The 26,713-nt window shown below is 39.7% G+C and overlaps 1 protein-coding gene across 8 annotated transcripts in view; it reads left to right on the forward strand.

The window, feature by feature from the left end:
* Nucleotides 1-16,331: 16,331 nt before the first annotated feature.
* The window catches only part of tjp1b (tight junction protein 1b), a 59,656-nt gene continuing 49,274 nt past the window's right edge, over nucleotides 16,332-26,713 (forward strand). For 2 of the 8 annotated variants that reach the window (XM_067590063.1, XM_067590068.1), the window contains exons 1-2: nucleotides 16,333-16,899; nucleotides 25,951-26,092. In XM_067590063.1, coding sequence (XP_067446164.1) covers nucleotides 16,748-16,899; nucleotides 25,951-26,092 — 294 coding nt within the window. In that variant the 5' untranslated portion in view covers nucleotides 16,333-16,747. Of the gene's footprint in view, nucleotides 16,900-25,950; nucleotides 26,093-26,713 lie in introns of all 8 variants that reach the window. The other 6 variants (XM_067590075.1, XM_067590070.1, XM_067590066.1 and 3 more) reach the window with 4 other exon arrangements.

Consider the following 26,713-nt stretch of genomic DNA (forward strand, 5'->3'; position numbering starts at 1 on the left):
AGCTCTGGGTTTGAAAGGCCAGTAGTAGAACATGAAATAGTCTTTGGATTTGCTCTTTGAGCAAGCCAGCAGCTCATGTCTCTGTCAGTTGTGGTGTTCAAGTCCAGTGGGTGTCCGTTAGTGTGTGGCCAAGACCAGTGAACAGTACAGTCAAAATCATTATGATGTCCAGTTTTTCCACTTTTCAATTCCAAAGCACCCAGCCAAATATCCCCAGGAATACTGAAGTGAATGTTGTCTAATGTCAACATTTTGGCCCCATTTACACCTGGTATCGACATGTGATTTATATGTGGATACATTATCTAAACACATCTGATCCATGGGTCTTTGCATTCAAACCTGGTATTAAAATGTGTTCTTGTTTTCTCTGATCTCAATACGCAAATTAATTAGGTGGAGCTGGCAGACTTGTCAACAAACACGGCATGTCCCAGGTCAATGAAACTGCTGCCACGATGGACGTCATTCATTTCTAAATCACTTTTTGCAATTGAAGACCTGCTTATACACTGCTTGTATCTTTTGCGGGGCTTGCTTTAACTGGCAGGAAGGCAGAGCTAGGTGACCTTTCAACTGACTGATCAACTGACTGTTTTTTAAAAAAAATTTTATGAATGTGGTCATGCTGCACAGATTGCATTTACACCTGGCTGAGATCCGATCACAATGCGAGCCTGGTCTCCAAATATGGTCTGGCTGATATGATCGTATTCCAATCACAATGCATTCTGAATGCATTTACGCCAGCATTAATATATTTTCCTTATCCAGATAATATGTCCAGAAAGAGATTGCATTTTAACACCAGGTTTAAATAGGGTATCAGTGCCAAGCAGGAAGCAATGTGCCCTTTGTGTAGTAAAATGGGAAGTTTTTCTCAACTGCAACCACAATTTTTCTGTGAATTTAACCAAGTGTTTCAGTTACCTAAACCCAGAACCGTAGTTTATTTGCCAAAACCACAATCGTTCCTTAACCTTAGTCATATCTCAGATGCCATGCACAGATTTCCTTGAAAGCATGGATTTTAAAGGGGCACTACTCCAATTTTACACATGAAAATTAGTTTACTTATGAAGGGGAGTACTTGACAGCCTGTGAAAGCAGTTCTGAGACCCAGAAGAAAAAAGGTTTTAATATTTTTAATTGTTTTTGATAGCTTAAATATTGTGGCTGAAAGAAACATGTTACAGCAAAATAAAAAAAAATTAAAAAAGATGTTTTTTATCATCATAGTGGACATTGGGTCTTGTTTGATCACAGAATGTAATGATGTAATGTAATGATATTTTATTCATTTTCGTGTGGATATCTGTTAAAATTTCTTTTCACTTCGTCATTGGGCTGTGGTTCAACAGGCCTCTTCTTTGTTGGAATGTACTCTTCATCATCAGTGCTCATCTCATCATCATCACTGGCCACCTTGTCAACTTATTGACCTTGACCACCCCATGCCTGAGCAATCATTTCTTCAGCCAGCAGCAGCTTGAAGTCAAAATACTGCAGCCTTTCCTTCTCTGCCTCCTGCTGGTTTGTGCACTCTGGCATTTTTTCAAAAACCTGATTGTCTATGTACTGTTTGAAGTGATCAGAGAGCCTCTAGACAAATACCATGAAGAGACCGAAACTGAAAAGCTCATCCTACTAACAACTAGGCGATTGTGTGTGTTGTGAAAGAAAATTGAATAGTAGGTTATCATTTTATAAATCTTTTGTATATATGTTACAAATGTTTTCAAACTAAAGAGTCAATGTTTGTTATCAACTGAATGTGATGTAATGTCATTGTCATTTTGGGGATACATGTTGGTGAAGAAATCCTACTCCTAGGCTAGTTGAACTCTTGAACCTGTTTCTATCTGAGGATTGCTTGCTGACCTCTGGGGTTAGCTAGAGATATCTTTGTCTTAAGCCTTCTGTTTTAGAGACCATACTTGTTTGTAAGAAGGTGTAACGGTTTGTGGTCCATTTAGGGACCAGACTGTTTTTAGCTTTGCTTCTGAAGAGGTATAAAGCTGTCTAGTTTGAGTTCACAATCTTTAGAGAAAGGGCCAGCTGAACAACATGCTTTCTCTCCAAAAATACAAGATGATTGTATTTTTGTTTGTGTGTGGACATTTGTATAATTGTTACTGATGATGTGATGGACTACACAGTGTCTACAACTGCTTCAACAAGTAACAATGTTTAATGCTTTCTTTATGTCTCCATGTGCCTCTTTCTCAAGAGAAAATTTCCACAACATTGTATCCTAAGCCTGTATATCCTTTGTGCCATAGACCTCCACTGTTGTCCAAAAACTATTAAAATCACATCAATAAAACACTAAATTGTAGTTTATTTTGAGTCAGTCTCACATGCACCATCCTGCTGCTGTAAATACTCACTGGCAAAATATGGGTTAATCTTGCAGCTGAAAATAGCAGCTGATATGCATTTTCTCATGGTTGAGTAACATTTGTGAAAAACTTAAGCCTTATCTTTTAAATGTTTGCCTGGGAAAACGCTACATTTAATAACAGTATAGTCCATGTTGTAAAAACCAAAGACAAATAAATAAAGTATACTTTGAGAATAGCTTTTTTATTGTTCCATTTAGTTTTCATTCATTTTTGCATCATATGAAAATCAAATAGTAGACTTGAAAATTGCTTATTGTGTAATTATTATTATTGTACTATTTTTGTCAAAGTTACATTATTGTTATGATATAGTGAAATGCAGACTTCGATTCAGTCTGTTTTAAAACTGCATTGCCACACAAGTACAAAGATTAACATTGGGTGGACGTTTTTTTGATTATTATCCATCACTTTGATCCTGACTGGAATATCTCATTAAATTTCAATTTGTCCAAAACTTCAGTTTTTGCCCAAAACTCATGATTTTGTGTTCAGTGCTTATTAGCAAATGTCAGAATGCTAACACGCTAAACTAACATGGCAAAAATGGTAAACCTTGCCTGCTAAACATCAGCATGTTCATGTTGTAATTGTGAGCATGATAGCATACCGATATTAGCATGTAGCACAAAGCATGGCTACGCTAATGTAGTGTAGTGCCTGTACATTCATTCTTTTTATTTTTCTAATTTAATTTTTCACATTTTGCACTACAGAATGTAATGGGTATTGCATGTGAACTGAGGAGTTGCTGGAATTGTGTTGGTGGAGCAAGCTCATGAACAAACATCATATCCTGTTGTTGAATGTTTGCTCTCCCTCTGTCCTCTGTGTTTTCCACCATCCCTCCATCTACCTGGTTTCTATTTGTATGTCAGAGTCAGAAAGTGAGAGACAGAGAGGCAGTAGATTAGCTGGCAAGTATCTTAATCAAAGCTGTCACACAACATGTATACCAATCACATCGTGGCATCATCCTCAGGGCTTCTGCAGCTCATTCACTTTATCTTGCTTATTCCTCTCATCTTCCAGCTCCATCGGCCTGTTTTCACACCTCTAATGAGTCCCCTTCTGAATGCTTGTTTTTCTACAACAACACCTGAATATCCACAGCACTACAATGATGGATGTGTGGACATGGGAAGCTAGATTCAAGGCTGCGAGTAAGGGAGGAAGGGGTGGATGTTTATGTCCACAAATTCAACATTGTGGGACTTGTGGGAGTGTTGCTTGGCTAGGGTATTTGGAGATATCTGATATGACAGGAGGAATGCAGTTTATTGGAGGTCAAGCCTTGCTGTGCAGCAACCTTAACTTAATATTTTGTAGCACAGCCTTAGGAGGCAATAACTTCAGTCAAGCGCTTTCTGTTAACCTGAATAAAGTCTCTACACTTCTCCACTGGTAGTTCATCCCACTCTTCTTGAGCAAACTGCTCCAGTTCTCTCAGGTTTGATGGGTGCTGTCTCCCTACTGCAAGTTTCAGCTCTTTCCACAGATGTTCAATGGGATTAAGATCAGGACTCATAGTAGGCCACTTAAGAATGGTCCAACGTTTTCTTCTTATCTACTCTTAGGTGCTTGGGGTCATTATCCTGCTGCAAGACCCTTCACCTGCGACTAAGACACAGAATTCTGACACTGGGCTGCATGTTTTGCGTCAAAATGCCTTGATAGTCTTCTGATTTAATTTTGCCCTGCACAGATTCAAGGCACCCAGTGCCTGAGGCAGCAAAGCAACCCCAAAACATCACTGAGTTTCCTCAAAGTTTCACAGTAGGTGTTCTTTTCTTTGAAGGCCTCATTTTTTCTTCTATAGACATAGGATTGATGTGATTTACCAAAAAGCTCTAATTTTGTTCATCTGTCCAAAGCACATTCTCCCAGAAGGACTGTGGCTTGTCAATATGCATTAAAGTAAGGTCCAGTCAGGCTTTTTTGTGTCTTCTACCATGGAGCACATTTTCATTCAGACAGCGACGGATGGTGTGAATTGAAACTATTGTACCTTGGACTTGAAGTTCAGCTTTGATCCTTTTTTAAGTTTTCCTTGGTTCTTTTTCAACCATCCGAGCAATCCGTCTGTTCAATCTCAGGGCAATTTTCCTCTTGCAACCAGAGATGTCAGCTACAGTTTCATGGGCCTTAAACTTCTTAATAATATTGGCAGCAGTGCTCACAGGAACATCAAGCTCTTTGGAGATGGTCTTGTAACCTTTACATTGACCATACTTGGCTATTACCTTTTTTCTAATGTCTTCAGACCACTCTATAGTTTTCCTTCCGTTTTACATGTTCCATGTGATGCACACAGTTGCACAAAACAGCAGAGTGAGTAATTTTCTCCTTTTAAAATGTCTGCATGAGTGATTATAAGATTGAAAACACCTATGATACTAAATAAAACACAACAGTCTGCCTAAAGTATCACTACAATTATTTCTTACAACTTCTAAAGGGTACCAATAATTTTGTCCAGGCTATTTTAGAATGTCTTTGTAGAATAAGCATCAATTCAGTTTTCCTATTTTGTTTTCTTAATTGGCCACAATCCTCTTCAACTTGGCACAGCTAGTGCACACAGCACTAGTGCACAAAGACAACTTATAGTAAATGCTATAAAGCTGAAAGTCGTCTCGATGTTGTATGCATCACACTGCAGACAGTCTGGTTCCTATAGAAGTACTGGACCAATGTGTCAGAAATGACACATTGGTCTTGGATCAATACAGATTTAAAGATATCTTTTTATGTGATTTCATAAATACTGCCACATACATTAAGCGGTGAATAGTTGAACTGGAAAATAAGCAAATCTTACAAATTTTACAGTATCACAGGTTTTATTGGTGGCTTTTCTTACAGATAATCTGTTGCTGTCAGGCTCATCTCATCTCTGTGACCTTTGACACACTGAACCAGACAGGTGCACTCAGAAGCCTGATATATTTCACCTTTTATATCAAACCACTGTTTTTCCTTAGGTGCAATAATGAGTTATTGGGCAATAAGATAAAGAGCTTTGGTTTAAACTGACATAGAAGACAAATCATATCTTTTTTTGTTTGGTTTATTTGTATATAGGCTTCTTCTGTGATTCTACAATTCTTAGGACATTTACCTGATGCAATGTGGATTACTGATGCTATAATCACCATTGTGCATATTATTTAAAATGCTCTTTAATCAAGTTTAGCAAAAGTAAAAAGTTAAAAAATTGATTCAGATATTTTTAATGTCTATCTAACAATATTCTCATGCCAATATGTCCGAGTTATGGTTCGCTGTCGTTAATCATACTGGCCATAAAATGATCCCTTCATAGAGAGACTTCAATGTAAAACATGGGGATCACTGGCATTCTGAACTTTAGCATCTAGGGATAATGTTGGACTTACATAGTCATAATTAGTCAAATGAAGTGGGTATTTTCCAAAATTACAATCTTTTTGGTAAATTCACTCTTTGTGTTACTATTTGTGCACTGCAGCACAGCAAAGAAACACTGTGCGTAAGGACTTTCCAAAGAGGAAATTACAGAATCAGAATCAACTTCATTCAGCAAATGTGTTTATCACGCAAATAATAACAAATGTACTTCCAAGACATACAGCTAAAAGAGCAAGCAAAGCAGTGATTATTTTGTCCAAAAAACACTCATCCTATAATTTGGATCAGTTCATACTTCAGGAAACTAGAGAATAGTGAAAATATTATACTTGAACATGAATTGTTATATTATATAAGAAATAGCATTTTTTGTTTGTCTTTGAAATGTTTCATGTATTTGGAGCTCTTATGCAGTAATCCCAATAGTGATCTGTACAGCCTGAGCAGCCATTTTCTGTTTAACAATACAATTTCAATTGACTTCAATCAACATGATGAAAAGACATTTGTGTTGCCAAAGCACTTAAAATAGTGGATACAATAATTAAGATACAAACTGGTTATGTAAAAAAAGATTTTCAACTGTGAACATTAGAGAACATCATTGTGCTGTATATCTTGTGTATCATGTGTGTGTTATGTTTATAAGATGAACATCCAGTCTGTACAGTCAGCAGCTCCATATATGTTTATTCAATATACATTTTGCATATAGTACATATGTCATAAAAGCAGATGTCAGTTGACAGGTTATTTATCCGTCTCTTTCCCTGTGGCAGCAGGTGACAAACTGAGCTGCTGGTCTTCTGGTTTTCTTGTCGCCCCCTAACAGAAAAGGACTGAGCTTTTTCAAAATGTTTATTTCCAAAGGTTTTATAATTTGGACAAATGCAGAGGAAGGGTTTTTCTGTTTAAATGTCTAAGTGACAGTAGTTACAGATGCTGGTTTCTGTTATTTCACATAGCGACCTCTTTTGATCTGCAGTTTGTGACTCACTCTTTATTAAGTTAAGATTTCATTCAAATATTTTCTTTTTCCTTCTGCCAGTTGAATTTCTCTGCTGAGGGACTTGGTAGCAGCTCATTTGGCTGTGTGATTTGTTTCCTTCTCTCCATTGAGCACAATACTCCTCTTTTAGCGTTTTTTCAAAGGCTTTGATGGATGTCACTGGTCTATAGTTCTGAGGCCGACTGGTTGTACTATTTCATTTGTATTCCTTATACTTTTCGATACTCACTGACAAATGGCACCATCTTCTGGTAAAGAGTAAAGCTGTTCTCTATCTTTCTACACAGCAGCTGGATAAAATGTGATTCAAGGTCATGCTGGTTTGTGCTGCATTACTTTTTTTTTTTTTTTTAGATTGTCAGTACAATGCATTAACCACCCCTTTAAATGTCCTTGTTCCTTTCTATTATATGTTAATGTTTCTCCTCAATGCAGGCCTGACATCTCAATGTAACGGGTCAATGCACATGACAAAATGTTTTAATCTTAGTTTAATCAGGTGTCACATTCTCAGCAATAACTGGGACGATGATCAGAGGAGCAGCTGGAGGTTAAGTGCCTTGCTCAGGGGCAACTTAATAGTCTCATTAACTTTGCACAGATTTGCCACGATGGGTAGAGGTTTTGGACCTCACAAGTCTTCTTCAATAACTCCCTGATGATTTTTAGGCTAGTCAGCATTACCCCAAATAAGTGTAGAGCCTGGTCTTCAAGGAGCTAACAGAAAGGAGAGACCAGTTAGACACATTTTTAATTAAAGGGGGGCATATGGTGATTAAATGACCACTTAAGTAGCTCAAATATTTAGTCATCCAACAGGACAGACAAAATAATGTAAAATATGGTGAGGATGTCTGCGCAGTGGTGAGCAGTTTGCATTGGCGTACTTAAGAGTCTGGTAATCTTCTTAGCGTCGGTAAGTACCCGGCTAGAAATCAGCTACTGTCCAGATTGTCTCTTCCTGCCCCAGATAAACGACTCAGACAACAACAAAGGGAGGCTCGAGGAAATATGTGGCATGGTAGCTTCACCAGCATGAAATATGCACCTCCCCTCCTTTGGGAACTGTGTTGACAGAGCTGTGGAAGAAGTTTTGGTGGGTCTCCTCAACTTGAAGATGTTTGGCAGCGGCACAAAGAGGTGGTTTGTGAGGAAGCAGAGGAGGCAGCAGCAAAGGTCTGGCAGGAGGCCATGCGCCAGGAAGAAGAAGAGATGGGCTAAGATCCTCAAACAGCACCGACAAAAGATCCTGAGTGAGCTGGATGTCAACACCGTGCTCCCCTACTTGGTGTATGATAAGGTTTTTTCACTGGGGGAGTACAAGGAAATACTGGGACAGGACTCCAGCAAGAAACGGACAGAGATATTCCTGGACCATCTGTCCTCGAAGGGGCCTGCTGCATTCTGCTCATTCTGCTCTGTTTTGGAGGAAGTGTGTCCCCACCTGCTAACCTGCTTTCTGTTGGATGGAGAAGGTACAACCATTAATTAGCCAATAATTACATCAGCAACTCTGACTAACACAAAAACTGAGGTTAGATAGAGGGCAGCGTGCTGCTGCGCTATGGTTTTCTTTGAGAACCATTTCAGTGTGCATTTCAGAAGAACAGAACAGAGTTTCAGCTCATCAATCTGTAGCAGCTCTCTATTTATTTGTATTTTCTGTGTATTTTCACTTATCTTGTGTTGCATTTAATTTTCTGTTACAAATTAAAAACAACATAAACAAAAAAAAAACAATATTAAGATAAGGAAACCACTTTGCAGTAAGCCAACACCACAGACTAAGAGCCAGCAAAAATAGCTTCTTAAATCTGGATGGCTGAGGGGATTACTGAGCCACCAGCGCTCCTAACCAGCCACTGACAACTTATGGCCTCAACGTGGCTGCAGTGTGCAGGGCCTCGTGTGTGGTGCACTACTCCAAACCAATATGATTTACTTGCATTTACATAATACTCAGTACCCTGCAGAAAATGACTCGCATTTACAGCTCAGTGAGCCTCTGCTTTATCTTTATGTAATATCTCACAATTAAGAACTTGTGAATCCACCTGCTCACAGGCTCAGTCAGCGGGGAAGAAGTGTGAATTAACAGCATTATAAACAGTTGTTGATATATAGTATTAATGTGCTCTTACAGATGGTTCTGCAAGATGGAGCAGGAAAGGGGGTCTCCCTGTGCCCCTCAAAAGAGCAGGAGAGCAACCTCTGTGCTCCCCTCCCACGTACACCGACCCTGTGTTTGACTCCAGGTAAGCGTTCCACTTCACACTTCGCTGGTGTTGTGCATGCAGTGTTTTCATTGTTTTCAATCCAGTTGTTAGAATCTAAAAGGTTGGAGAGCTGAGCCGAGTTTTCCTGTTTTCCTTTAAAATATACAAAACTCATTAGCATTTATAAAAAAAGTCTTTGACTCTAACTGTACATGGTCATGAGGCCTGCTTCAAATTATGCTTGCATCTGGAAATCCAAATAGTGCCAGACAATTTGTTTCTATTCCACTTAAGGATCATTGCGATATAGACGTTTTTTTTAAACCGTTTTTTTCCCCCCCATTCTTATGAATGGAGGCATCTATATCTGACCTGCAGTTTCCAAACCACTGTCGCTGATCTCTTCTTTTCTGATCAATTATGTTATACTTTAACATACTGATGGGCTACATATTAAAATATAAACCTGAATAAATGTGTGGAGCTACATAATGGATCCAGATGCTTGAAATACAGGGTAAGAGGGGTGTCTGAATGGCGGACTAATGATGTTATGGTCTTTGCAGTGACTAGATCTCAACCCAATTAAACACCTATAGTAGATTTTAGACCAGCGTGTTACATAGTGCTCTCCAGTGCCATCATCAAAACACCAAATGAGTGTTTGGAAGAACATGTCCACACACTTGTAGAATGTGTGCCAATGAAGTTGTGGTGGCCCAAGACACACTATGTTGTTTTTTTCTTTAACTTGTCACCTGTCTGTTATTTGACAAATTTGGCAGAGATGATCACACACAAGTGAAGACTATTGCAGCACTATATTCATGTCTTTAAATGGTGACACTTAACTGTGGATATAAATTAAATTACTGAAAAGAGGAGCATAAAATGACATCTGCTGTGCTATTCTTTGGTATATGAGCAGTCCGGTACACTGGCGCAGAGTCCTGTGAGGCTGCTTTTGTCACTGTGTGTCAGGCCTTGTGAATGCGTCATGGCTGAGTGATGGTGTCTTTCTGGGTGTGTGTGGACCCCTGGAGAGTACCCTTGGCCCAGCTAACACAGCAGGGGGAGGGGAGAGGCAGCAAACAGTTGACAGTGTGTGTATATATATATATATATGTGTGTGTGTGTGCATGAGAGGTTGAGTCGGTGGGGGTTTTTGCTCGGATGTGATGCCTGAAGTGACGGGACAGACAAGCTGATATGCTCCCTAGACCGTTAAGGAGGCCTCTTTAATGTATGACAGCTAAGTCAGCATGGAGACAGCTATCCCAATGGTCTGGCCCTGGGCACTGTGACACACTCACAGACACCCACACACACACTCACACATACACAGACACACACACAGACACACAGACACACACACACACACAAACACAGGCTGACAGAAACAGACCAACACACACAACACAGCTTCATAGCAGCACACACAGCCAGTATGATCACAGAGCCTCCACAGGAGACGCAATACGCTAACAAGGCAATGTAAGTCCTCTTGAAATTTTGTTTTAGAGTCAAATATAAAATTTATTTGTACGTACTGACTGCCAAAGACTCCTGAGTGCACCTGTATGTGATGATGCTCCTTGGATAATGACATCTCTCACAAATAACTTAGGAGAGACAGAACTTAGAGGGGATGTTTTCATCGCTCTTGTTGTGTTTTCTGACCTTGAAATGCTGCTCTTGCATCACTTGTCAATACAGGCAGATTCAGAGTGAACGAGTCAAGTGTCGGGCACGATTGACTGCATGTATATCGCGATGAAAATGGCATAATCTTTTGTTTGTTCTCTCATAGGAGAAGTAGGACAGAAAGTGCCTCAAGTCATGGATGCTTGGCTTCAGAATTCGTGTGCCAGCGTGTGTCCCTGTGTGACAGAGTGAAGCATGTCTGCATGCCGCGCTTGTTATAAATGTGGAAACAACCTGGGAGTATATGTTCCTCACGGTGAACTGTACCTTTGCACGAGGTTGTGTGTTTATTGTACACTTTCTCTGATCCACGCTAGAAGAGCAGATTGATTGTCAGCTCTGTAGGTTCAAAGAGACACTGTGTTTATTAGTTTGGCTTTTCGTGTCCGCCTCTGGTCAGTATCCTGCTGACTGAGAGTGAACATGCAGCATTTAATCACATCTCTGGGCTTCTGTCTTAAAGGGCACAGAGGCTGAGGACCTGTGTATCACTGGAAGAGCAGCGCGGGAACTGATGTGAAGCTGACTGAATCCAGCTTAAGGGCTCCAACTGCAATATTGTACTTCTTTTTAAACTGACATGTAAAACTTTCATCTCAGTCTGAGCAGAAATTAATGTGCTTAAACACATGATAACACAGAAATATTGATTGGATAACTGGCTTTTTTTTAACTACAGGACATATCGCTTTCTCCTACAGAGGATGTGTGTGTGTGATTCACTGGAATGTGTTGGCCATGTGGTTAGATTTGTGGCCTTATGTGTATATGTGAGTCCACAGCAATGATATAAGTCACCGTGCCTTCATCCATAAGTGGAGAAAATGAGATGCTGGCAGGTTGAGGAGGAGGTGGAGGAAGAGGAGAGATTAGCTGAAGCTGTGAGGTTATGCTTCTCTGTGCTGATGACTCACCTCACAGCACATAGAGAGAAAGCACTGCGACAGCACTGAGGTGTGACTGTGTGTAAGTGTGTGTGTGTGCGCGCGTGTTTCATTACTCTTGTTCTTCGTGGTGCAGTGCATTCATGTGAAGAGGACTTTCTCTGTGAACTTCTCCTCTTTGTTCGGTGCAAAAGTAATAAATCACGGTGTTACAGCGGTAGTGGTTCTTAGGGCTTTCGTCCAGGTTTGTCTCCTCTGGGAGCAGACTCTGAGTCCTACAAACCAGGTTTGATTTTGCTGTTCAGAATAAAGTAGACAAAAGAGTCTAAGGACACAAGAAAGAAGGGCAACCCTGTCTGTCCTATTTACTCACTGGAAAAAAAACCCCCAGCACTTCAGTGTGTTATTGACGCACACGTGTGCTTGTACGTCTCTGTGCGCGTACAATAAAAGATGTCAGCAGTGGGTTCTCATGTGAGAAGGGTAATGATGGGGCAGGCTGCTCTGAGCCGTTACTGTGGAGATGCAGAGGGGGGATGCCAATGTGAAATCAAAGTGCTGCAGTGGAGTGTGCATGGGTATGCAGTGGGCTTCAGACTGCAGCACAACCACTGACCCACTGCTGTCTCAATGCTTCCCCACTGACACACTACTACTGGTTCCCATGCACACTGCACGTAATGTGAGTGTGTGTCCATAAAAGACAAAGAGGTGTGTGTATAAGTGTGTGCGTGTGTCCGCAGCAGTTCCCCCCATTCACTAATGACTGCTGTGTCTTACATGTCTGATAATGACGATCCGTGGTGTCTGATTAATCCCGATAGTTATGTGAATGGCGTCCTAGTCAATGGGAGGTGACAGAGTGCATTGCTGGTAGGTTTGTCCAAGCGGAGCTCTGCTCTGATGATTCCATTAGTGGTGTATTAGTTGAGTGTTGACTGGATTCAAGAGGCTACGAACAGGAAGCTGTGACATCACTGCCAGCATGCAGCCAGGACTCAGTGTAGACATTATATGTACAGTATGTGAAAACTGAATCATCCTATGCTGTACTATCATGCTACTGAAACTATTTTCTGCTAGTGACAAATATTTTGTTATTACACCCAATTTAGGACAAATTCTTTCAAAAATAAATTTAAGCCCCATTTTGCTTCAAATCATCATTATTTCATGTCACTATAACTTACTATAGAAACCCATGTGGCATCCAGGCTTGTTTAGTATACAAAGTGTATTTAAAGTATATTAGGGCTGCAACTAAATAATGTTAACATCTGTGGATAATTGTTAAGATTCATCATTTTATTGTTAAAAAAAGTCATAATTTCTTTTAGTCCAGTGTTACTTTAAATTGTTTGTTTTACCCGACCAACAGTCTAAAACCAAAGATCTTCAATTAACAATGATATAAAACAGTGAAAAGCAGCACATACTCACATTTTCAAAAGCTGAGAATAGCAAATGGTAAGGACTTTTTCTTGATAAATTGTTAATTAATTTTCTATTGATCAACTAATCGATTAGCTAGCTAATTATTTCAGCTCTAGTGTATATACAAGTGTATTAAATATTGTTTTGTTTTTTTAATGAACCATCATAAAGTACAGTCTGTACAGTATGTGAAAACTGAATCACTTACTGTACTCACCAGCAGGTACTGCATGGAGGAATATTAGGACATATGAGCACTAGATGAATTTAGGTTCCCTCAATGCCCTGAAGGGTTTTCTGCTTCCAGTCACCCAGAACTAACGAACTGGCAACCACAGAAAGGGCTGTTTAATTTTCAGAATAGGCCTGATGCTCATTTTCTGTGTGTGTTATACAAGCTTTGTTGTGCACGTTATCATCTCAAAAAGACTTGACGCTATGCAGCATTCGATGTTTATCATAGTTTCATCTCAATTCAGCTTGCTTAATCAAATGTTTCATTTTACATAGTGTATTTAAACATGCAGGTCTATGTGTTTAGCCTCCATACAGAGAGGTTTATGATGCTGTCATTACTGTAGGTTAGCATAATGCACACCATGTGGAGGATACTTTCATCCACAGAGCACTACAGTGTCATGGGTGCATACATTTTTAGCAACGCCGGCCACAGAGGGATTTGCTCCCCTGACACTGGCAGTGTTAGTGCCATGCTCTGCCTGTTTATCTGTATGGTGGAAAGCTTCTGTAGGACAAAACAGTTGCTCGAGCTCATTTTCAGCATGTGCATCAATCTGATTTTTTCCTAATTAACCAACGAGATAATCCTTTTATCGCATAATGCTTATATCAGCTATTACCTCTATTGTACTGCTCCAAAACAGATAAATGTAAGTTCTTCAGTTTCCATTGATTTGGCCTCCTCAGACCTCTTGTGTAGTTTGACATCAGCGTTTAAGTCTGTTTGGTCTAGTGAGAGTGAAACGTGCACTTCTCTACACAGGTGAGAGGGCGTCTCTCTCCTCTAAGACTTCAAAGTCTAGACTAATCGACTTACTCTCAACTCAAGCTTAGAACAGCACCAGCGTGTCAGTCTATTGACTGAAAAACAACCCATGCCAGCATCTGTTTGCTGCTAATCACAGGTGGTGTAGGCGCAGTCCACTAAGACAGAGCTGCTGGGTGCTGCACCTTTCATGGATTTGACAGACACGAGTCACAACATTCTGCAGCAAAACTGAGAAGTATGTTGTTTCAAGCAGCAAAATGTGTTTCTTTAATATTAAATTACATCTAGAATCAAGTCATAAATGTTTCAGCATGAACGTGATGCAAAAAAGTTTAAACAGTTATCTCAAGAGACTTAAACGACTCTTTCGTTCTTTCTGACGTAGTGAGAAATATGTACAGCATTACCAGTAAAACTTCAAAGATAACTCATAAAATAGTTTAGAACTGTGAAAAATAATGTTTGTAACAGGTCTAATAATAATGTAAGTATCCAAAAAGGACAACTATGCAGTAACATTGGACATCAATAATATCTGTCATGACAATCTCAGTTACTGTCATTGGCGACGTTTGAACACATAGAAGACGATGCAGCTCATTGTTTCAGATCATTTAAAATTAATATGCTGAGTGTGAAAAATGTCTATGTTGCAATGTTGCAATGGGATGCAACGGGAAATGAAATTAAAATGCACCAGTGGTGATCAAGATGCTGTACAGTACGTGACATACAAACAAATCCAAACAGTGTGCAGAAAACCTTCCTGTGTGGAGTTTGCATTTTCTCCCTGTGCCTGTGTGAGTTCTTCCAGTTTCCTCCGATTAGATGAGTTTGTGACTCAAATAGGTGTGAAAGTGAGTGTGAACGGTTGTCTGTGCATACTTGTTAACACTGTAATCGACTGCCAACCGTGTCCAGAGTGCTCTCTGCCCTGCAACCTTGTACAGGATGTAGATAAAGATAACGAAGGGTGGATGGATGAAATTCAGTAGTTAGTAACACTGGATGTATTATGTGTGTAGTGTGTGTGTGTGTGTGTGTGTGTGTGTATGATGATTAGAATTAAACCCCTCTTGGACATATTTTACTCTTATGCTTCAAGAAAATTTGACATATTTTGTATTAAACACACCAGATGAACTGAAGCATGACCCTTGACCAGTATCCGTAGTCCCCCACCCAAATTTTATTGTGCATTAATGAAGTTTAATTACCCTCCTGTTAACATCTGCCATTTTGTGTCAAACATTAATGGTTATCATCACAAAGCTGACAGAAAAGCCAGAAAGGTTTAATTTCTGTGAGAGGAGGAGTTTTGTATGTGTTTTTATATCAATCAAATATGCAGAATGTACAGTAACATAAGAAGAAGAAATCCATGATGGTTGGTTGCTTCTGCTCATTTGCAAGACAGCTAATCAAGTCAGACTTTGTACGTTAAGAATAATCACCAAGACCTTTGATAATCTCCTCAGTTACATTCACAGTACTTTCACTTTACATCCGCTGTACTTGTATGATAGTATAGAGAGACTATAGTATGAGCTTTAGGGTTCGTTATTGACTTTGGAAGTAGCAGTGTGACAGAAAAAACCTCTCTTAACTGGAAATTTGCTGAGGAAAGCCATGAGATGCGGCTGAATGCTCCACTTACTGGAAATTTTCAGGAGCGCTCAGCCACATCATAGCCTTCATCAGCAGACGGGGTTAGTCCATCCGCTGAAAGAGACATATAGAATATCTGACATATTCTCTGATATTCCGAGTTTGCTTCATTTGCTGATGAAAACCAAAAGATGTGGCTGAAAGCTCTTGAAACTTTCCAGTAAGTAGATGTTGAGCTCATTTGTTCATCAAACGAAACCTATATGGTTTGTGTGTGTGTGTGTGTGTGTGTGTGTGTGTGTGTGTGTATGTGTGTGTGTGTCGGTGTGTGTGTGCTAATTGTATGAATTGTTAATTGTAGGAAAAATATGCCCTCCGATCCACCTCTGAAAAATGTAGAGAGATCCTCTGAGGCTTTCAGGGGGGCTCAGAATTTCTAGTTACGCCCCTGTCTTTGTAAGTCATCACTGCTTCCAGGAAGTGTTGTATAACACAGAGACACATGACTTTCTACAATAATAAGCAACCGTAGACAAACTTTAGACTTCCTAAACAGATGCTACAACTGAGCATCTCCAAATGAATCGGTCCCTTGCCTCCCCCCCCTCCTCCTCTCCCTCCTCCTCTTCCTCCTCCTCCTCTTCCCCCTCTCTTCTCCCTCCTCCCTTCCCTCCCAGTCGCTCCCCTCTGACTACACTGTACACACACTCTCTCCCCTACCTCACACACACTGACGCCTGGACGCTGCAGCGTTTTTAAGAGTGTTTCCAGCCCTGGATAGGAGGGAGGAGGCAGCAGGAAGGAGATAATGTCCAAATCCTGACCGTTATTTAAAAAAAAAAAAAAAAAAAAAAAAAAAAAAGGCAAAACAAAACAAAACAAAACAAATCGGATGGATCTGCGATTTGTTTGCGAGCGCTAAAACACGGTCAGAGTGTCATTGCAGACATGGGTCGCAGCGGTACGGCACCTTTCGCTCAGCTCCTTGGGGAGTGTTTTCACTGTCAGTCCTTCAGCGCTGGAAATGGCGTTGTGATGCTGAGCATGGAAGACGCAGCGGAGGCGGATGCCAGGGAATAAAGAAATATATGATCACCTGTGCTTTTCTTTGGGTTGGATTTTTAGTAGCGGTGGACAGTACCATGGTGAATTACCAGAAATACATTACTGTTATGCAGCTGGCTCTGGGGGTGACCGCCTCCAACAAAGAACATTGTCTTCCACCCAGGAAGCGTATGTGGTGAGTATGAATCTTGGTGCGGATGATGGTGATGATGATGATGATGATGTGATGCAGGTTGGGAGAAAAAGAGGGGGGCTGCGATGAGTCGAGCTGTCGCCTCCCACATCTCGTCAAATGATGAGCGGGTCACGGAGCCACGGTGCGCCCGCTCACTCTCCCAAAAAAAAAAAAAAAAAGACATATTCCTTCTCAGTCACTGCAGCCAGTCTGCACCATGTTTGCAAGCATCACAAACCTACTGTGGTCGATACACAGTAGGTAAGGTAACTACTCCGCATGCTGGGAGTTTGTATGCGTGCGTGCCTGCGTGCGTGGTATGCGCGTGCGCGTGTGCGTGTGTGTGTGACACAAAGTCCAGTGGCTCTAGCTATGTCCTTCCTTCACATCAGTTTGTAAAGTTGAATGCGTAGGATGATGTCATTGCCTCATCACTGTTTCTTTGCCTCTAACTTCATGTGCTTTAACGTATATGGCCTTCACTGCACCGCCTGCTGTCACTGGAAATGTCCTCATCGAGCTAACCATGTGGTTAAAAAAAAAAAAACCCATCATCCTCTCTTCCTCAACCCCACTCTTCCTCCCCACTGCTGTGTTGTAACTAATGAATAAAATGTAAAGCATGAAATATGGTCCTCTCCTGTTTTTATTTCCCGTGCTGCAGCCAGGCCTGTGTACACCTCTCATAACCATGTCTATTAAACATTTTCTACCCATACTCTGCTCTCAGCATGTGTGTCTGTGTCTTGTCTACCCACCTCTTCAGTGTCCTCATTACTCTGTGTGCCTGTATGCTACAGTAAATTGCAGTGACCACCTCTCACTCGCTCGCTCTCTCTCTCTCTCTATTTCTCCTGCTGCGGCCTTCTTCATTTGTTTACTTTAAGACAGTCCTCCTTTTCGTTTCCCTTTTTCTGGCTGTAAGCAGATCACTGCCGAGGCTGCAACTTGTGTGACATAGTATCCCTAATTATAGCAGGATTACCATCTTCTTTGAAAGCAAAGACTGTTAATTAGGAGTCAATAGGCTCAATGGCACTCTGATAGCAAGTGTCTCCAACAGACTCAAAATGTTTCGTGCTGTGTGGATCATTTTCCTCTCCATAATGCAGTTACATTGGCGTGGCTCCAGTGTGTGAGAGGCTTATCATCACCTCTTTATAACCAACCTAAACCAAGGACAAAACATCAATCCTCCATATTGTCTTGTAGTAGATTATCATGATCAAAGGAGGTTTACAAAGACGCACAAATAGCCTTTGTTTCAGAATTTGTGAATGAAAAGAATAAAACGACTGTACATGGTGTAAATAGTATGTGTACAACAGGTTTTCAGGTTTTATTCAAACATTTACAAGACTTGACCACAATCCTCATGTAAACACTCAGAGAAAAGGTGTCACCGAAGTCAAAGTGCTACTGTAACCTCAGCAGGGGTCAGAAGCTTATCACATGCAGCTTTTTATCTCTTTGGCTAATCATATTCCTTAGTCATCCTCTTATTATCCCGTTGCCCCCCTAGGAGAAGATAAAGGATTTTCGCTGAGACCTTTAATGTTTCTTCTGTTATTGTTGTTTTAATTCTTACATCTCCATATTCAAGTAGATTTTGTAAGGAGCTTCTGGTCTCATCTACAGCATGTGCACTGATACAAAAGACTAAACTAGTTACGTAACTCTTAGAGTGAGATCTGACCTTGTTAAATTATTATTTTTTTTACAGCTAGAGTGAAGAACAGTAGACTCGAGTATTGTGAGGTGAAGTGAAAATGCTGAGCTCTTGTAGCTCATTTACGCCTAATAAGACCTCAGAAACAATGAACTACTTAACATTTGTAATTTTGTTTTTGAACTTTCTCTCATTATTTGACATTTAAAGGACCATAGCAGGAATTCTGTATGTTTCACTCCATTTACCGAACATAACAACTCTTCATGACAACTAACCATTCCGTAAATGGCATTGCTGTGTTTTATATTTTTGAACCCATTTTTTCTACCTTTGTCATTTTCCATTAACTCCTGCATTAAAAAATAATTATCCGGCTCTTGAAATTTGCATTAGTCATGTAATTCATCACAGTCATGTCTGCATTCATTTTTGTCAAAGTCACATTTGTTTTAAGGCAATGCAGTGCAGACTTTTCAAAACAATCTGCATTTAAAGTTCATTACCGTTATTGATCTTTGACAAAAAAAAAACTATTGCAGCTGTGACAGTCACTGAGAAGACTGCTAATTTGTATTTGTGCTAATTCACTAATTCGCTAATTCTTAATGTCATACAGAAACCTTAATGAATGGAAATGAAAGGCAGTTTGGAATGTGGGAAAATACATTAAAAAATATTAATCACAGTGACTTGTGATTTGTTTGTTTAGTTGTAATGTAAGAATTCATTAAAAAAAATCTACATAATAGATGGATTTTTTAACCGGAATGTAAAGTGATTTGCAGATAGGGAGATAAAACTTGCAAAAACAGTGGTATAGTCCTTTAAGCTTAATAATAAGAGCATCTTCTCTATATGCAAAAAGGAAAAGCTAATTAAAAGCTAAACATTATACCCTGAGAGATAATATTGACTGTTGAATAGCATGAGTTTGTTTTAGATCCAATCTAAAGTTGAAATAATATGAAATAGCTCAGATTAAACACCTTCAGTACACATTTATTATTACCAGTGGTAGGAGTTGTAGCTATTTGTAGCCAGTACAATTGCTGTCTTTCTTGTGGCTCAAGCTGACATTCACCATTTACACAACTTGTGTGAGTTTGATATATTTTACTCCTTTTCTCCTCTTTCTTTGCTGTTTGCTTTACAAAATGTGCCTGGTGTCTTAAAAAATGAGTTTTAAAAAATGATAGCTTTGTATTCTGTGAAATTTTGGGATAGTTAAAGACTTTGTAAAACATGTTATCTTTGTCCCACTGATTGAAACAAAGCTTGGTGTCATTGTCAAGTAAATATCTAAACCTGGTTACTAGAATAGATTCGTTTCAGCTGAAGTTTGGACACCTCATGAATCATAAACACTCAATGAATCCTGCATCCAGTTTTCACAATAAGCCAATAAGCACACAATTCTTCTAATAAGCATCAGACGTGTAGCACAGTACAAGAATGATGTTCTGTACAGAGCAAGATTATTATAGTGAGAAATGTTGTGTCAAGTGTAAAATACATTTTATATGATTCTTCATATTTTATGCTGTGTTCTAATTCATATTCCTACATAACACCTGGCACAATATGTGAAGAAACATCCTTCATCTTGTTTTTACCAACATTTTGGAGAAAATGCTCTATTGGTTTAACCTTTTTCCACAAATCATATTGCTATTTTAATTAAAGTGACCTTTTAGATCAATACCGCTCTATTCTTATTAACACTGAGTCCATACTCAGAGATGTAAGAAAATACTGCACAAACACCTCACTAGAGCTGAAACTCTAGATAAACTGATATTTTGATTGACATAGAATGAATCTGTGGCAGTTATGGTAATATCAGCTCAAATGTATCATTTATTAAGTGAATATAACAAACATTTTCAGGTTAAATCTGCTCAGATGTGAGGATTTGCTGTTTTTCTCTTTAATATTGTAAATTTTATCCAATTTGTAGACATCACATTGGTCTAATAATTTTTTTTCTCATTCTTTTTGGCTTTTTAGAATAAACTATTATTTGATCAAATTTTAAAAATCAATAGATTGACTGATGATGAAAAACAATCATTATTTATCTCAATGAATAATATTATTATGTTGTATTGTCAGCTGTATATAACACCACATTCAGGATTTGGAGAGGTGCTATAGGAAACATGCCGTTGGATAATTTCTGTCATTCATGAACACATTTAGTGTGCAGATGTATGACAAGATGTGATGTCACTGACAGTACTTTGAATGAAGCGCATAATATCATTGAAGTATCCCATTTTTAAGGTTTTTACATAATTGCAACATTAATTCTGTCCCATCTCTGGTCAAATGGTCAGAGCGGCTTCCTGTTCAGCTGATCCCACAGCATGTGGCGGTGAGATTACACACCACTCTGCCTGAAACACTTATACCATCCACCCTGCAGCGACTGTGTGCAGTATGTGCATCACATCCTCCCAAAATTAGAGGAGGCACAGCTCCGCTTGCCTTTGATAAAGACTGAATAGCAGCAGTGCTAAATTAGGATTAGTCTCTGCAAACAGATGTTCCTCTTGCCTGCAGTCTTAAGAACCCATTCCTCCCTGCGCACAGCCAAAGATTAGCATTAACCTGACTTAATGAACTTTACACTCTGTTGCAAGCCTGGAGGGATAATACAACAAGTCTATTGTGTTTATGTAATGTTTCCTCTTATTTTTAACCTCTACCTTTTCTCCAAAAAAACAAAAACAAAAGCAGACAGATAGTGTGGTTACAGCACAGAGCTAACTCATTTAGGCTTGTCAGATACAGTCTGTTGTTGAATTAGCTGAGTATGATTGTGTGTCTCTTACTGTGTATCTGTTGTATTGTGTGTGTGTGTGTGTGTGTATGTACCAGACATTGGTCAGGAATGCTCTCCTTGTTAAGTGTTATATTAGCCCTGGCCAAGATGGGAAGAATGAAGCGTAACATTGCCTATTGACCTGCTGATTAAGCAGTAGCCGTTACTGTTCGAACTTGATGGCTCCTCGAGGCAGACTGAGAGAGGGGGAACAGAGGGACTGCATAAAGTCCTGCAACTGATTAATGTGTGTGTCCCTCGTCCTTTCTTTGTAATAGCATCAGGCATCTGCTTGACCTTATCTGTGAACTACATTATCACGCTCTGTGGTGGATGGAGCGGACCATCAGGGGTCTTGTCATTGATCTTATTCCATTTTCTTTTGAAGTGGATTCTTCTTTGTTCTCATAGTCACCAAAAGGTCCAAGACTCCAATACAGTCATTATATCAGGGCCAAACAGACACTTATTGTGTTGCAAACCCTATTTGCTAAAAAACAAGGCAAAGATAAAGATTTGAGGCCACAATTTAGCCAATTACTGATAAAGATCATCTATTTTTTCAGTCCTTACACTACCATCTGACACCAGAGTACAAAGAGTACAAAAATTTAAAAAATCATATTTTGCAGTTTCAGTGATATTATACAGGGTTATAACTAAGCTCGGTCACAGAGCAGATCACATTTAAGTAATTAAAGAAATAGTGGTGTATTTGGAAATATGCTTATTTGCTTTCTTGCTGAAAGTTAGATGAGAAGATTGGGACCAATCTCATGTCTGTACAGTAAATATGAAGCTACCACCAACAACCCTTTCGCTTAGCTTAGCATAAAGACTGGAAGCAGGTGGAAACAGCTAGCCTAGCTCTGTAAAAAGGTAACAAAATCTGCCTACCAGCACCTCTAAAGCTCACTGATTAACATGTTATAAAAAAAATGTAAAAAAAATAAAAAATAGAAAATAAAAAAAGTTTAAAAAACGACGAGTTGTGGTTTTACAGAGAGTAACTGTTGGAGACGTTTCCTGGCTGGAAGCAGTGACGACTGTGATGACAAAAAAACTAGAAAGTCACTGCACTTGGCCAAGAAACAGTCCCACACATAAGCCCTTGTAGAAATGCAATTTGTCAGTTTTACACTTTTGCTTTGTACAGATTAAACAAACAACATATATTGCATTAATTAATGGACATTAGAAGTGTTGGTCGGTGGATTTTATTACTCTTAGATAGAACCAAACTAATTGTTACTGAGACTGTCCTCCCAAGAAAAACAACACAATAGGTTGTAATGTCAGTCGCCCAAAAACAGCATATGTGACAGATGCCATGTAGCGGACATAGTAATTATGACCTGTAACAGTGGTGTGGTACAGATGACGTCTGTATAAGTTGACAAATTTCCTCATTCGGAGGTGGTGGAGTTTTAAAAAAGAATGTAGTCTAACTACGATCATCCCCTAACCTTAACCCCATGGTTATTATTGTAACCATGACAATGAAGGTTGCCTAAGGAGGTAATAACTTTAATCCACACTACATGTTTCTCTAACCTTAACTTAGTGATAATTTTAACCCAAACCACCTAACCAGGTGGTTTTTGTGCCTAAACCCAACCAGACTTTAACAACAGTGTTATCACATCATAAAACATCATTATTTTGTGACAGTTTTGGAAAGCACAGACAGACATGATGTTGTCCTGCTGATTACTAGAAAACGCTCCTATGTGTCTGCCTGGGGTGCATGATCAAACAACGTATTTGGTCATTTAATTTGGAGGACTTGTTGCTGTTTCCCCTTATTTCCAGTCCTTATGCTAAGCTAAGTCAACCTACAACCTCCTGGCTGTAGTTTTATACTCAACATATGGACATGAGAGTGTCAATCTTCTCATCTAACTCACATCAAGAAGATGAATAATTTCTATTCCTTTAAAATTATGTCATATTTTCTGAGTATGTGCATAAAAAGTAAAACGGTAAATGGTCTTTTGACTTTCCATAACTTGTGCAATATTTTTTGATGCCATATGCCAAGTGTCGTTCATCCATGTATAGTTTAAACTGTACCCATAAACATGATAAAGAGAGGAGACATTAACATTATATCTTACGGTTTTATACTTTCTCTCAAACCTGAAGTGAAACACATTAGACCTGCATATTTGATAGAGAAGAAGAATCCATCAAATGGCAATGTGAAATCATTCACTGCACATTATATCTGACTCGGCACAGTTGCTGGCACTATGTTACATTCTGCCTTTGTGGCCTGAAGTGTTTTGGCTGAACTCCATTTCAGATTCAACATCCAAGAAATGAGCCTCTGAATGCGCAGGACTGCGCCGGGCCTGTGATACAGTCCAAGCAGCTTTTCTCATTAGTCATGTTTGCTGTATTGTTTATGAGAACAATCTGAGGTCGCCTGTAATTGACTGCGTGTATTGTCGAATGCTTTTACCTTGCATTTCCATCCAGTAAGCACCTCACTCCGCTTCAGGCAACAATCGAATTAATGCAGAGAGAAAGTGGAAGGTGATGTTCCCTGTCCCCCATCTTTGTTCATTCCTTTCTCTCATAATTTCCCCTGCTGAGTCTCCAAGCCTCAGGAGCTCCTCGGGGCCTTGTGCTGAGAACGCTAATGGATATCTACTGTCTCTGAGCCACACTGTGTTGACAGGATTTTTCCTCATTGAATATTGTGTTAAATCCTCATTAAAAACAACTGTCTTCAATGACGCTGAGAAAAAGGACTGTGGTAATGTAGAGGAAAAGAGAAGAGAAGCAGTAACAATAGGATCAATTTGAGCTACAATGTGGTGTATGAGCACTGTGCATTCATAATAAAAACTAAATTGAGCAACAGTAACAGTAAAGCTCTGCTGCAAAATTCTGGTTGCTGGTTTAACTATTGATGTGGTATCAGAATGCAATGAGTGAGGACCCAAGTGCAAATGAGAGGCAGGACACTGAGGATCTTAGGAGATTTATTCTCTTAGCAAAATACAAAAAAACCCACTACAACCAACAAGGCTATCTAACTATGTCACTAGACGACCGTCAAACTACAGAGCAGAAAATAACAAACAGAACTAAGATAAACTCTTCTGTGACACATGAAAACAGATTCAGGACACCAGAACACACTAATATATATATATGTGTGTGTGTTAGGAAACAGGTGAGGACAATGATTAGACAATGAAGGTACTGGCTGGAAATTCCTGCTGGCGGGAGCCCCCCCACTACTGTGGGCGGGGAAGAAAAAGAGCACTCCAGGTAGCTCCCTAGCTGCTCCCAGCAGCAGGATCAGCACCCTGGAGAGCGCCGTGGCAGGCGCACAGTCCTGTAGATATGATGGTACATCACCCTCTATAAAATGGTTTATAAGCTGTAACTAATGGCCTCATTCATGGTTAATAAAGCCTTTACTGATGCTTTAGTTAAAAGCCATTAATGAGAATAACTTTTGGGTTACCAGCTGGTGTTTATCTTCCTCCAGCAGACGCTTGTTTTATCTTTTTTAACCTGTTATTTAGTTAATCAGGTAGATACTCTTATGGACCCCCTTCCCCTGTGGAAAAAACTGCAGATTATCTGGATCAAAATACATTTACTAACAACTCATTAACATTTACAACTCTAAACTTGATGGCTCATTAGAAAGCGTGAAATCCGCAAGCATTTATGAACACTTTACCAACATTTATTGCTGCATGCTTACCATATCGAAAAGATAAACATCAGCCAGAAAGATTTTCACAACCTGGCAACCCAAAAGTTGCTTTTATAAATGGCTTATAAATGATCTACATCGATTTCTTAACCATTAATAAAGCCATTGGTTACATTACAACCTATAAACCCTTTATAAAAGAGGCCTTATTAAATAGTGATGTCGATGTTATACTATATATACACTTAGAGTATAGAAGATAGATATAGCTGGTCTCTGAAGTTAACCCTGCACAAGATGGATTCAGTTCATCACAATGTCAGTTTTATTTATCCCCACAGGGATAGTTAATTTCACACATTACACAGCAATTAAGCAAGGAACATGGGAGACACAAAGGGAATGAGACGCGGAGGGTTTCAGTGTGGTCAGCGAGGCTCCAACAGTGCTGATTAATTATGTCATTTGTGAAGGGTAAAACATTTCCTGAGAGTATTGGGGATAGGTCAGCCAAGTGTGCTTCATCTCCACATCTCACCATGACCGAGCTTCAGTCTGACTGCTGTGGCCTACAGAGCTGCACAGGCCCTCTGTGTTTGAAGCTGCAGTGCTTCCTGAGCATGAACTATTCCCCCTACAGGGCCTCTGTGACATTAAATCCAATTATAGATTTCTTTAAATGCCATTTTATCCAGCGGGGTACTATGGCCTTTTGAAAAGCATGTGACCGCGGTGTTCATCCTCCTCTTCTTCAGTCTGGCCTGTGGTGCTTTGTCCTGCTGTGATGCAACCATGCTGGGTGTGTTCTTGCTTGTCCTGATGTAGTGCTGTTGTTTTTCTTTGTCTTCCTCCCGCCCCCTCCATGCTGACCCTTAGGATACACCCCAGCCCGACCGCTGGCTCCATCACAGCAGCTTCGTCAGTGAGCACCATTCAGGGCAAGCCATCACTCCGCCGCATCAAGGGCCGCATTCACAGGAGCAAGAGCCTCGACAGCATTGATCTCCTTGACTCCAATGTAAGTAAACTGGCTAAACAGCTAAGTTAATGTAGTAATGAGCTGTATCACCTAACCACAGACACTATAATGTATGACCAAAACATACAGAACAAACAAGTCAAAAACCTAACATTGTGATAGATTTGGCCATGGCTGACAACACATAATATACATACAGTATATATATATATACTGACAGATAATCACTCTATATTTCATTGGGATGTGACTTAAAAAATCCTGAAAATGCATTGTTTAAACATCCAAAATATTAGCCCAACCACCAATCAAAACTAAACTAAACTGCTACTTCACAGTTCTTCTAAGGCAATTTGCGGTCAAACAAGGTTGCACATACATATTTAGGATCTTTTTGTCTTAGGAAAAAACAACATAAACAACAAACTCACCACTCAAAAAAGAGATGCAACGTAATTTGGATTGGCATCAGGGGCCCGTTGCACAAAAGCAATTTGCGAGCATTGCTCTCATGCAGATTTCAAAGAGTAACTTTTCACAAATGATTGTTTCTTGCAAATTGCAGATGAATTTGAAAGTCCTACAGGGCTCTTGCATTCTTATCCATGGGCTGCAAATGTGGCGTTGGTTTTTATTAGTGAAATTTGTCAAAGTTAATGC

This window comes from Thunnus thynnus, chromosome 5, assembly GCF_963924715.1.
Source record: "Thunnus thynnus chromosome 5, fThuThy2.1, whole genome shotgun sequence".
Taxonomy (NCBI): Eukaryota; Metazoa; Chordata; class Actinopteri; order Scombriformes; family Scombridae; genus Thunnus; species Thunnus thynnus.